We start from the raw sequence: 12,438 nt of genomic DNA, 5'->3' as shown, positions 1-12,438 counted from the left end.
GGCCTGCCACCCCCAGGGGAGGGGTGCTCACGATGAAACTGTGAGGCAGAAGTTCCAGCCCCTGAGCCCCTTCTAACAAACAGTGCAGGAGGCCACACTGCGGCCCACGACCCAGGCACAGTGCAGGTGCTCACTGCTGAAACCCGAAGGTCGGAGCTGGGCAGGGTGTTTTTGTTTTTGTATGGCTATGATGGGGCTTCGTTGGTGTGCGTGGGCTTTCTCTAGTTGCGGTGAGCAGGGGTTACTCTTCATTGCGATGCATGGGCTTCTCATTGTCTTGGCTTCTCCTTTTGCAGAGCACAGGCTCTAGGGCACGTGGAATTCAGTCGTGCAGGACTTAGTTGCTCTGTGGCAGTTGGAATCTTCCAGGGATCGAACCTGTGTCCCCTGCACTGGCAGGCAGATTCTTACCCACTGTGCCAGCAGGGAAGTCCCGGGATGTTAATCTATTGAAACACCTCCACGTCATCCTATTCTCGTTGTCTTCCCTGTGCACGGGCATAGGGATGCAACCACACGTGTGGCCAAATGGGAGGTGTGTGCATGGCATTTGCGTGTACACGTTTGAGGAAGGTCCTTACTGCTAAGATCTGGAGGTGAGGCCTGACGGTGGCGACACAACCCGAAAGAACATTTGTCCTCTTGGTCAGCTGGGTGGTTTCAAAGTTTAGGACATTTTCTCTGCCCTCTGATCAGTGCCAAATAAAACTGTGCACTTGTCCCAAATACTGGAGCTCAGTTTTTTTGGAGAAATTTCCTCTCCATCTCTTTGTCAAGAGAGAAGTCTAGCCAAGCCATGGTCTTTTATCGTTTTGCATCGTGCATGAGAGAGGAAAGAACCAGCAGTCCTTTCAGGCTGACGGAGTCGCTCTACCCACGTTTATGCCATGTGGGGAATGAGGGATGGATTTCCTGGGCAGGAGGTCAGGCCGCTGATCCTTTTACAGATTTCTCTTTGAGGCTTATTTTCGCAGCATGTGGCCCTCATTTCTAAACTTTAATCTTAAAAGGATCACTGTTTCAGAGGAGATTCCAGGGGCCAGATGTTGGAGAACAGAGCTGTGTAATGGTTGTGAATGTCCATGTCGATCCCCGTGGTGCGGAAGAGAATGAGACAGAAGTGCTCACGAGTGGCCTCAGTTCAGCAGCATCTTGTTACAGCGGCTTCTGAGAGCGAGGTTCAGGGACAGGAAGAAAACTCCCCTGGGGCCACAGGGGCAAGCGCCACCTCCCTTATCGAGTCCTGAGAGCTCCTTGTTCATTGTGGAGAAGCTGTGTAGCAAGCCTGCACCTGACCGTGCATGTGTTAGGCCTTGTCATGAGCGAAGGGCAGGTCTGGTAGAGCTCGATTTCAGTGGCAGAAATCAAGAGAGGTGTGAATGGAATCTTATTTAATAATCATGACTGGGGCCCCAGTAGCCTCATCTTCTGGGCTTCCAAGGCGGCACTCGTGGTCGAGAACCTGCCTGCCAGTACAGGAGACCTGAGACTTGGGTTTGATCCCTGGGTCAGGAAGATCCCCTGGAGGAGGGCATGGCAACCCACTCCAGTATCCTTGCCTGGAGAATCCCAAGGACAGAGGAGCCTGGCTCCTACAGTCCATAGGGTCGCGTTGCAAAGAGTTGGACATGACTGAATCGACTTAGCACCCACGCTCACAGCCTCATCTTCTACTAGCCAAAGGTGAATTCTATTCAAGTATAATTTTGCTGATCGATTTTCATATGCATTTACTTGTTTGGCGTTAGTCGCTCAGTCGTGTCCAACTCTGCGACCCCATGGACTGTAGCCTGCCAGGCTCCTCTGTCCATGGGATTTTCCAGGCAAGAATACTGGAGTAGGTTGTCATTTCCTTCTCCAGGGGATCTTCCCAACCCAGGAATGGAGCCCGGGTCTCCTGCATTGCAGGCAGATTCTTTACTCTCTGAGCCACCCGGGAAGCCCAGCTCATTTGGTGGCTTCATTTAATCACTGCCTCCCCCAACCCCTGCACCTCTGATACTCAGGCCCTCACCCCCTGATTCCAGGGCCCCCTGCCGTCTTCCCCAGCCTCATACCAGCTGCTCTCCCCTTTGCTCAGCACAACCCCACCGCAGAACATCTTGCCCTTCCCCCTGGCACAGTGCAGCCCCGCTGTCCCCATGCTGGGTGAGCGAGCACCTCTCCCTGGGCCCTCTCCACAGCAGCACTGGCTGTACGGTGTCCTCAGATGTAAGCTGAGGGTGAGGGGGGCGATGAGGCTTCCCATGCCCTGGTCCTGCCACTCTTCTTTCTGCCTGCACCCCATCTCACCTGGGTGCCCCCAGAGGAACTTCCTGAAGTGCTCCGAGGACAACCCGCTCTTTGCTGGCATTGACTGCGAGGTCTTTGAATCACGCTTCCCCACGACCATGGCCTTGTCTGTGCTGGTGACCATTGAGATGTGCAATGCCCTGAACAGGTGGGCTGGCAGGGGGTCTGAAGCGGGGGCTGGGACGGGGGCTGAGGGTCAGAAGGGTCCAGAGGAGGGTTTTGAGATCCGACGGGGGCTAGAATTGGGATCCGGGCAATCAAGGGAGACATGGCTGAGGTCTGAGGAAGTAGAAGCACCAGGATTAGGTCTGAGGGTCAGAGAAAGGGGGTCCGAGCCCCAGGACTGGCCCCTGGGGGCTGAGTGGGCAATAGCCACACACCCCTCCTGGCTGCATTCCCAGAAGCGATCCAGATCTTAAAGGACGATGCTCAAACTCAGACCAGCTCCTCCCTGCACCTCACTTGGGGGATGGGTGGGGGACCAGAGTGGGCCCTGCCCGCATCCTGGCCTGAGGTGAGTGCCCCGTGTGCCCTCCACAGCGTGTCGGAGAACCAGTCACTGCTGCGGATGCCGCCCTGGCTGAACCCCTGGTTGCTGGCGGCCGTGGCCATGTCTATGGCCCTGCACTTCCTCATTCTGCTTGTGCCGCCCCTGCCTGTGAGTCGCTGCCCAGCGCTGCTCCCCTCCTGCGGCTCCTGGGGTCACAGGGCCCTAATTCCCCTCTGAGGCTGGGCCTTTCTGGGGCCTCTTTGTGAAACTGCCTGGTGGCTGTGATGGAGGAGAGGTCTGATGGTGCCCCATGACCGCATGGAGCTGGACCCTGGTCAGCCAGATGTGTCCCCCACTTCAGGACACCCCCCCCCCCAGACTTGGGGAACAGAACAGGAGAAAAAAATAGAAAAAAGGTCCCCCAAGGCTGGGGCAGGAGGAAAGACGATGCCCTTTGCCAGTGCAGCATCCCTCCACTTCCCACCGGGACAGAAGGACTTGGTCCTGCGGGGAGGGCGGGGGAGGACACCAGGGGCAGAGCGGACTGAGGGGACACAGATCTGGAGGCGGGACGGGGGGGACGTCTTAGACGTGCTTGTGAGGAGTCCACGGTAGCAAGGGGTGTGTGAAGCGGTGGGTGTGGGGGGCTCTGGGCACTCCTTCCTTTAACTAAGACGCCCCCATCTCAGCTCATCTTCCAAGTGACCCCACTGAATGGGCGCCAGTGGGTGGCGGTGCTCCAGATATCTCTGCCTGTCATCCTGCTTGACGAGGCTCTCAAGTACCTGTCCCGGAAGCACGTGGATGGTGAGTGGAGGCCCCACCCCTTACCTGCTCGCCTCCAGCCCGCCTCCCTGCCTGCCTCTGCCCCCAGTCTGCAGTGGGTGTTGGCAGGGTCTTGCACTGCAGGGGCCAGGCCCCTGAGCTCACTGGGCGGCTGACGGGAGCACCGCTCAGGGCTGGGCCACCTCGCTCTCCTCGCTCGCTGCCAGCCCTGCCCAGCCCGGCCTGCTGTGCCCTCCTCTGGGTCTTCCCCTCTGACTTCTCTGAGCTGAGCGTCGCAATGCAGGCACTCTCAGGACAGCCTCCCAGACACAGACTGGGCAGCCGCTGACTGCCTCCTCTGGGACCCCAGACCACACAGGGTCGGCCTCATTGGCACCACCTTGTGGTGGGTGAAAGGGGCATTTTCTGAGTTCCCATCTCTGGGTCTGCCTTACCTTGGGAATGGAGGGCAAAAGGGCAGGGTGGGGGGCGGTGTGTGGAGGGGTGCGCTGGGGCATGCTGTCCGTCTCTACCCGCCTCTGCCAGGGGCTCAAAGAGCAGGCAGCTCTGAACCTCCCAGGGCAGGGAGGTGGGATCGTTCTCACTCTCTGAACTGCCCAGAGAGGGAGGAAGCAGGGGTGAGAAACTCCCTCTTCCTGGGACTTGGAGCCAAGGCCTTGGGTCTGTGGCCAGGCTGCTGGCCCACATTAGGCCCAGAGATGACCCAGGCCTGTGCTGGAGCAGCTGGGTGGGTCCTTAAGGGCCACCTCTGGCAGGAATGTATCCCAGGCCAAGGGGGGGGATGCCTGGGGTGGGGGTGGGGGCTATAAATAGATCACGTGTCTGGCATTCCACAGGGGCCAAGGCAATCAATCAGCCCCCATCTCCCATGCTGGCCAGCCCTCCTGGGTACTGCAAATATTTTGTCTTATTCAAAAGGCCAAAACAAGTCAGCCTCCACTCTCTGGAGAAGCTGGCCCACCCCAGGTCTGTCCACAGGGTGACCAGACATGGTGGAGGAAAAGGAGGGCTCAGCCAAAGGGGGAAAGTGGAGCTGGTGCGAGTGGGAGCCAAAGCAAGGCTCCAGCCCACGGGTGCGGGGAGGGGAGCCGGACACGGCATTGTGCCTGCTGCGGGGTTCTTTCTGCCCCCCCAGCCCGGACACTTGAGAGTCCCATGGACTGAGGGGCCTGGCGGGCTATAGTCCATAGGGTCGCAAAGAGTCGGGCACGACTGAGCACGCTGGACGCTCCAGGGGAGGTGAAGGAGGAGCCGGCTCTGTCATCTGAAATTCTATCTTCGGGACCCCAACTCTGGCTGGAGCGCAGAGTCGGGGGGTGGTCCACCCAGAATGCTTGACCTTAGCCACACTTGGTCACCTCCACAGTCAGGCCTCCTGGGGGTACGGGCAGCTTAGACAGCTTCATGTCTTCAAGACTTTCTTTGGCCAAGAGATTCTGCACATTTTCTCGAGAAAACTCCCAAGTGAGGATATTTCTCAGCCAAGGGGAGAAGCCTCTGTTTCCAGAAGCACTGTTCCAGTGCTGGTTGCTGGATGATGGAGGATTTGGCCGGGTTGGGGAAAGGAGCGGGCCCCTAGCAGGATGGGACAGGGGAGGGAGCATCCTTGCCAGGCTGGGGATAAGGTAGGGTTTGAGCAGAGGTTTGAAAGGGGAGGATTGAACTTGGCGGAGAAGGAGCTGGGCTCTTTAGTGGGGCTGGAACTCAGAGTGCAGGGTACAAGGGTGAGGCCAGAATGGGGCAGGGGCCTCGGTTACCAAGGTAAGGACCCTGGACATTGTCCTCAGGGAAGTGGAAGCCACAGAAGGGCGGAGGCATAGGAAGAACTGGGATCACCATGGAGGGCAGATGGGGTGCGAGGCTAGAGGTAGGGAGGCTGCTGGAGCCTGTAGAGCTGGTCTGGGAGGGGAGACACTGAGGCCCAGGGTGAGCTGGTCCCAGGCAATGCCTCCACCTCCACCAATAACCTGAGATGTTGACTGTGGTCCTGGTGAGGCTTGGCTTGTGAGTGTGATGCTCAGGTGTCAGGAGTGGTGTGGGGCCTGCAGGCTGGGCATCTATGCCCACATCAAAGAGATGGGGTGGAGTGTGCCTGCTGGCAGCCCAGACAGCTCTGCCCCAAGGGCCGCAGTCCCTTGGGTCTCCTAAAGGCATCCAGGGCAGGGGTGAGACGGGAGACCCTGTTATGTTCCCAAGCCAGCCTGATGGCCTTTTAGGGAAGTTTTGCAGAGGACTGTTGCTCGTGACTTGCCCACAATTTATGAGGAGTGTGCCCTGCAGAGGACTGTGGGTGCTGGGTCAGCCCCGGGGGGTTGAGGGGTGTCCTCTTGCCCCATCTCCTGGCTGTGCCCAGGTGTGGCTGAGTATCTGTCAGGCGGAGGCCTGTGGGCCTTGCTGAGGGGGGCAGGAGGCCTGGAGAGATTGAGTATGGACCGATCTGGGAGGGTTCAAGATGCGAGGTGGGCCTGGGGTTTATTCTGATGGCAGTTAGGGAGCCATGGAAGGGAGTGGTGGGCTGAGTCTGCGGCATGATGCTAGGGGCAGGAGGGTGTTGGTGAGAAGCCTTGAGGCAGCAGAGGACGAGAGATGGGCGAGGCGTCAGGGTGGCCTTGGTTCCTGGACCTCCTCCTGGTGGGTGGTGGTTCACCAAACTAGAAACCAAGAGAAGGTACATCGGATGCTCTGGGGGTGTTGATGGAATACATGGGGTGATGGAAGCCCCGAGGATGTCTAGAGGGATGGAGCAGGGCTGGGGGCTGACTGAGAGATGCTGTGGAAGAGTGGGGCTCTCCCCGGAGAAAAGGAGGCCGGAAGAGGCCCGAGGGAGCCAGCCTGGATGTGTGCTCCCGCACTTACGTCTTCACACGCTCTCGGGTTTTCTTCCAGAAGACAAGGGCCAGAAGTGAGTGCGGGGAGCAGAGTGGAGTCTCCAGCACGTACCTCGGAGTGACGGTGCCCAAGCATTCATTCGCCCCCACCCCCCACCCGCCTGCACACTTGCCTGCTTGCTCACTGGGCTCACCACCAGGCCTGGCCTGGGGTCTCCGTCCCCACTCCCGCCTGCCTGGGGGCTCTGTGATTCAGGTCTCCGGGCTCTAGTCTAGGATCTGCAGCCTGCGAGGGGCCTGCCCAGAGGCCGGAGCTGGCCCAGAGCCCTCCTCCCCGGATCCACAAGCATGCACACTCACACTCTGAGCGCTTCCCCTGCTTTGAGGCGGGGCATGCCCTTAGCGACCTGCGGGCGTGTCTACACTGATGGAGTTCTGGGAACCACTCTGATCTCACTCTTAGTGAGTGCCTGGTCTGGGGCCTGGTCGGCCCCAGGGTGAAGAGGGGACATCCGGACCCAGCCGTGCACAGCGAGGACAGACAGCCCCCTCCATTCCACTCCGCTTCCTTGGAATCGACTCACCAGGGCTTGAGCCTGTTTCTGTTTATCCATGCAGGGAGTTGAAGACTCATGGAGAGGGACACAGGAGTGGGGGAGGGGGGCTGAGCAGGGATCCCCCTTTCCTGGGAAATGGCCAGCCTACCCGCCTCAGCTGCAGACTCAGGGTTCTCTGTTCCAAGCAAACGAAACACGCCATCTCTGCGTTGCCTGCCCTGCCAAGCAGAGGATGGAGTTGCCTTCTGTGTTCCTGCCGCCTGAGACCTGAGACCTCCTTGGGGTCGCTGAACACTGCCCTGCCACCCAGCCCAGGGCTCAGCCATCCCCACCTCTGCATGGCCGGGTGACCCTTGGCCTTAGTCTCTGCCCCTGCCCCCCGCACACCCATGAGCCAGAAGGGTGTCTGTCACTAAGAATGGGCGAGTTATCAAGGGCACATTCCCCCCCTCCGTCCTTGCTGGAGGGACCCGTGAGCACCTGGATCACCTCCGTGGAGGGAAGAGAGCGTTCGAGGGACACATGTTTCTCTGCACTCATCTCTTGCCCCTCTGGCAAAGACTAGCTCAGCACAGAAGCAGTGAGCAATGACTGCGTCCTTGCCCCTCCTCGAGAGAGTACAGAGTGATTCTTTTATATGTAAATCAAGACCCACGTCCCATCCTGGTCCCCAGAATCAGAAGCCCCTTCGGCCTGCCTTGCAGACAGATGGGCTCAACATTCAGCGGCCCCTCCCCCTAGCCTTTGCCCTCCCTTCTCTTGAAAGTGAGAGAACGCAGAGTCTCCATGTCTTTGTAGGGGAGGAAGGCTGAGAGGAGGGGCAGGGGCCTGTACCCACCTGCTGACCTGCAGTCTGGTAGAAAAATAAAGGTCGAGTGTCTGGGGCCGTGAGGGTCATTATTGTGTTTGCTGGGGAGCGGGCCCCCCCTGCCCACTCCATGCTTCCTTTGGGGACTCCCACCCCCTCATCCCCCTCCCCCAGGATCCATGTGCAAGATCTGGGGCTCCCATACCCCCAGCCAGAGATGATCTCGTCAGACGAGAGGCAGGGGAGACCCTGACTTCTGGAGTCGAGTCTCTGGCACGACTGCCTTCTCCGCAGGTGCACTGTGCTTGACAGTTTGTGCTCGTGATCAAAGGCCTTTACACGTGATTCATGGGGAAACAAGGCTGGGAGGGGTCCATGGGAAGCAGGGCTGGGCCTGGAGCCTGAATATCAGGGGTCCTGTGTTCCCTGCAGAGGGGACCCCAGCCCCGGCTCTTCCATGGGTCCTGTCTCTCCCCCAGGTGCCATCCATCTCTGGTCCTTACCAGCCCCACTCGAATGCATCCCCCCAGGGCTTCCTGAGGTGCACACTGTCCAGGGGCCTCATGAGGCTGCTTGTCATGAACTCCTGACTCGCCCAGAGGGCCCTGCCCTCTGGGACCGGGGGCTCTGGGAAGGGAAGAGCCAGGGTCCCCTGCCTCCCTCGTTTTCTCCTCTGAAGGGAGAGGAGACTGCCCTGGGAAGGGGACTCGGGCCCTGCCCACAGGGCCAGAGGTGGGACCAGCTCCGTAACCAGTGGGCCTCAGTACAGAGTGAAAATGTGGAGCCTCTTGTTCAAAGATTAGGAATTTCTCTTCTTCCTTTTTTTGATGTGGAGCGTATCTGAAGTCTTTGTTGAGTTTGCCCCATCATTGCTTCTGTTTTGCATGTTTTGGTTTTCTGGCCCTGAGGCATGTGGATCTTAGCTCCCTGACCAGGGATCAAACCCACACCTTGCTCATTGGAAGGTGAAGTCTTAACCACTGGACCGCCAGGGAAGTCTCAAAGAATTTCTTAGCAGCGGCTGCAGAGCAGTAAGCCACACATGCAGGTCTCTGAGCAAGAGGACCCCGTGCAAGGCACAGATGGGGCATCCAGGAAGCTGGCCATGACCAGAGCAGGCTGTAGCCGCCCTTAGGAGCTGCCAGGTTTAATTTGGGGGACAGGGTTTGGCATACAGCTTACCACAGGACCTGGGAATGAAAAGGTTTCCCCCTTGTACAAGGTCCATCTCAGAACACAGCCGTTACACACACCTCATCTCGGGCGTCCTCAACCAGCTCCACGAGATGGGCCAGGCATGGCTCACTCTGGCTTGATCATCTAACTGGCCCTCATCTTGACAGACAGGCAGTGAGTGGCCCTATGATGGGCCTGGGGGTCTGCTCAGGACACAGGCGGGCTCCAGGGCTCCTGGCAGCCTCTGGGGCGCGTGCCCAAGCCTGCTTTGCCTCCGCCCCTGCCCCTCAGGCCTGCCCAAGTCCAGCCTTGTCCAGCACACGGCATGGAGCCTGATGGGCCAAGACAGGGCGGCCAAGGTAAACAGAGGTTTCCTACCTCATGGGCGCGGGCCCGGGAGGGAATTCCGGGGAAAGCCCCGGCATACTTCATTCTGGATCAGGGATGGCAGCCACCAAAATGCCGTGGCCTTCCTGCTGCTCCCTCCAGAGGCCAGGATTTTGTGCTTCTGTCCCCCCCCACTACACCCCACATCTGGGAGGGAGGCCCACTGGGGCTGCGTTGGGAGAAGTGGAAGAGCAAACACAGAAAATGAAGACGTGTCCACACAAAGACCTGAGCCCAAGGGTCCACAGCAGCTGTATTCTCTGTAGCCCCAAACTAAAACAACCCAGACGTCCATCGACGGGGGAAGGATAAACAAACTGTGGTGTGTCCATACAGTCGAATGGCAACACCACCCCCCCACCGGCAATAAAAATCAGCACATCCATCTATGCAACAGAATGCATGACGCTGAAAACCCTGGTGCCGAGGAAAAGAAATCAGAACCAAAAAGGAGCCCGTACTGAGCGATTCCAGCTCTGTGAAATTCCAGAAAAGGCAAAACAAATCTAGTAACAGAGCAACAGAGCCCGGCTGGGGGCCGGAGAAGATTGACAGCAAGGGGGCAGGAGGAAGGTTCATGAGTGATGGATTGGGGTGGGGTTGGGGGGCATTGCAGGCATTTATCAAGATTCATCAAACTGTGTGACTAAAATGGGTATGTGTGATTGCATGTAAGGCAGCTCAGATGGTAAAGACTCCACCTGCAATGTAGGAGACCTGGTTTCCATCCCTGGGTCGGGAAGATCCCCTGGAGGAGGGCATGGCAATCCCCTCCAGTATTCTTGCCAGAAAATCCCATGGACAGAGGAGTGTCTGGCTGCAGTCCATGGGATCACAAAGAGCCAGACACGACCCAGCTACTGCACGACAACAACAAATTTACACCCTAATGCAGTTCGATTTAGAAGAAAGAGTGGGGGCCAGAGGGGGCGATGGGTATGTGGCTGCTGTGGGTGTAGCATCTTCAGCATCAGCAGGAGGTGGACCTCTGGGTGTGTGCCTGCTAAGTGTGCAGTGCAAGGGCCCAGGCCAGCCCCAAATCGCCCCACGTTCCAGCAGCAGGAAGAGGCTGAGGGCCAAGGGGGAATGACCCCCAAGCATGGAGGAGAACCAGGGGGCTGTGATGCCCCAGACACTCAGGCAGGGGGGCTCCAGCCAGATCATGGCCCATAGTTGGGGACAGAAGAGGCCAGAGAAGCCATGCAAGGTCCGGGCAGTGGGGAGATGCCAGCCTGGGGACCCCTGCTGTGGCCTCCGCATGGATGCCCGCTCTCCCCTCACGTCCCCCAGACAGTCCAGACAGACCAGCCCAGGGCCCTGTTCCAGCCGGTGTCTGAGAGGCTGAGGTACCAGGTGAGTCCCTGGGACACTGAGGCTGGCCCAGATGGTCTGGGGAGCTTCGGCTGAACTCCTCTTCGGGCGGTGGTGTGGCCTCTGCAACCTTGGGACGCTGAATGGCCAAGGAGACTCTTTGGAGACTTTGCGACCCCCTTGAGGGCCTGGGCTGGCCTCCAGGACAGGCACACAGGCCCCCTCCATGCTCACAGAGCCGCTAAATTTAGCCAGGCAGGGGAGGCCGTCCTGGGGCCGAGCGCTTGGCAGCAATGCCTTCTCTCCCTACAAGGCCCGGCCCAGTGCCCGAGCCGGCCATTCGGCCTTTGGGCTTATAAGGCAGGTCTGGCAGCTCTCAAGGGCTGGAGTCTTGGGGTGGGCTCTGGGCCAAGATCTCAGACTTTGGGGAACCTCCTTCCTGGCCACCAGCAGACATGGGAGCTAGTCGCTGTGTGACAGTGGCACTCAACTTCCAGAGCCTCTGTGGCCTTACCTGTAAAATGGTGATTCTCCAGCTAAGGCTGCTATAAAGAAAAGCCCGCAGCATTCCAGGCTTCCCTCATGCCCCAAGATGTCTAGAACAAACACGGATATCTGTCCCTGGGGATGCTGAAGCTGGGGCTAAGGTTAGGAAAGCACAGCCCATGGAAAGATGCATTTTAGAACCGGTGAAGGGATGTTGACTCTATCAGCTGCCTGTCTTACTCTGCAGAGTTATTTGCAAAGAAAGGAATTTGGGGAAAGAAATAGAACTTCTTTTATTTCTTTTTGTTTGGGGGGTTATGATAACATCCCCAAATAAGACCGTTCTCCAGGGTGTCCTGTTTTCTGAGGGTCAGGGTCAGAACCAAGACTGTAACAGGAGCTCATGTGTGTGCTCCAGGCAAGCCGGTTTGTCCCTGGGTCCATCTGTCTGTCAGCAATCCTGGCTCCTTCTGGGAGAAAGAGATGGAGGAGGAGGGGGCAGACACGTGAGGGTGTGAAAGGCACAGACACAGATGGGAGAACTTCTGCCTGACTTCCTTCCCTTCCTCCCTCCCTTCCTCCATCCCTCATCCTTTCCTCCTTCCTTTCTCATCTTCCTCTCTGCTCCCTTCCTTTCCCCCACCACACCCCCTCATCCAGTCCCAGCAACCCTCCTGAAATGGTTCAGACTCAGTGTCAGCATCCAGCACCCCACCTCCCATCGGAAGCAATTCATGTCCAGGGCCTGCTAGTCCAAGGGCCATGAGGTCAGCTGGGAAGAGGACAGATCCTTTTGTCTGGGGTCAAGATCAAGCCAAAGGGATGTGGCTACCCCAGCTCTGCCTCCCAGCATCTCTGGATTTTCCTAGAAAAGCCCAGGAAGTGGACTCGCCAGGCCCTCTTGCAGGTAGCATCATTGGACAAGAGCTGAGCCTGAGACTGGTGGGTGCTCTGCACAAGATAAGTCTGTTTAATGGGGGTGATTGGCCTGGTTGGGGGGCCAGCTGGAAGGAGCTGCAGGCCTGCCCTCTGGGTGGGGGGTTCCTTGCTGTCCAGAAGGCCGCTCTACCCAGACAAGAGGCTGGGATTCCCAGCCCTGGGGCCTGGCTCCGGGCCCAGAGTGATTTCCCAGTTACAGCCCCGCCAGGAAGAAGACTCCTATCAGACTTCAGGGTGGGGCAGCTTGGACAGGGTAGGGGGAAGGGCTGAGGGAACCCTGAGAACACCCTGCCTGGGCTGAGAGAGGGCCAGGGAGACCTTCCTGCTTCAAGCGGGGGCTTTCTGTACCATGCAGGGTGAGCTTGGGCAATTCACTTC

The 12,438-nt window shown here is 58.4% G+C and overlaps 1 protein-coding gene across 1 annotated transcript in view; it reads left to right on the top strand.

Annotated features, from left to right (window-relative positions):
* Nucleotides 1-6,579, top strand: part of ATP2A3 (ATPase sarcoplasmic/endoplasmic reticulum Ca2+ transporting 3) — a 33,026-nt gene extending 26,447 nt beyond the window's left edge. The window contains exons 18-21 of the mRNA XM_052658877.1: nucleotides 2,307-2,440; nucleotides 2,833-2,950; nucleotides 3,472-3,589; nucleotides 6,455-6,579. Of these exons, the coding sequence (XP_052514837.1) occupies nucleotides 2,307-2,440; nucleotides 2,833-2,950; nucleotides 3,472-3,589; nucleotides 6,455-6,474 (390 nt within the window). The 3' untranslated portion in view covers nucleotides 6,475-6,579. The remainder of the gene's footprint in view (nucleotides 1-2,306; nucleotides 2,441-2,832; nucleotides 2,951-3,471; nucleotides 3,590-6,454) is intronic.
* The last annotated feature ends 5,859 nt before the right edge of the window (nucleotides 6,580-12,438 follow it).

The sequence above is a fragment of the Budorcas taxicolor genome, chromosome 19 (genome assembly GCF_023091745.1).
Source record: "Budorcas taxicolor isolate Tak-1 chromosome 19, Takin1.1, whole genome shotgun sequence".
In the NCBI taxonomy this organism is placed as follows: domain Eukaryota; kingdom Metazoa; phylum Chordata; class Mammalia; order Artiodactyla; family Bovidae; genus Budorcas; species Budorcas taxicolor.
This window is presented reverse-complemented; position numbering and strand designations above follow the sequence as displayed.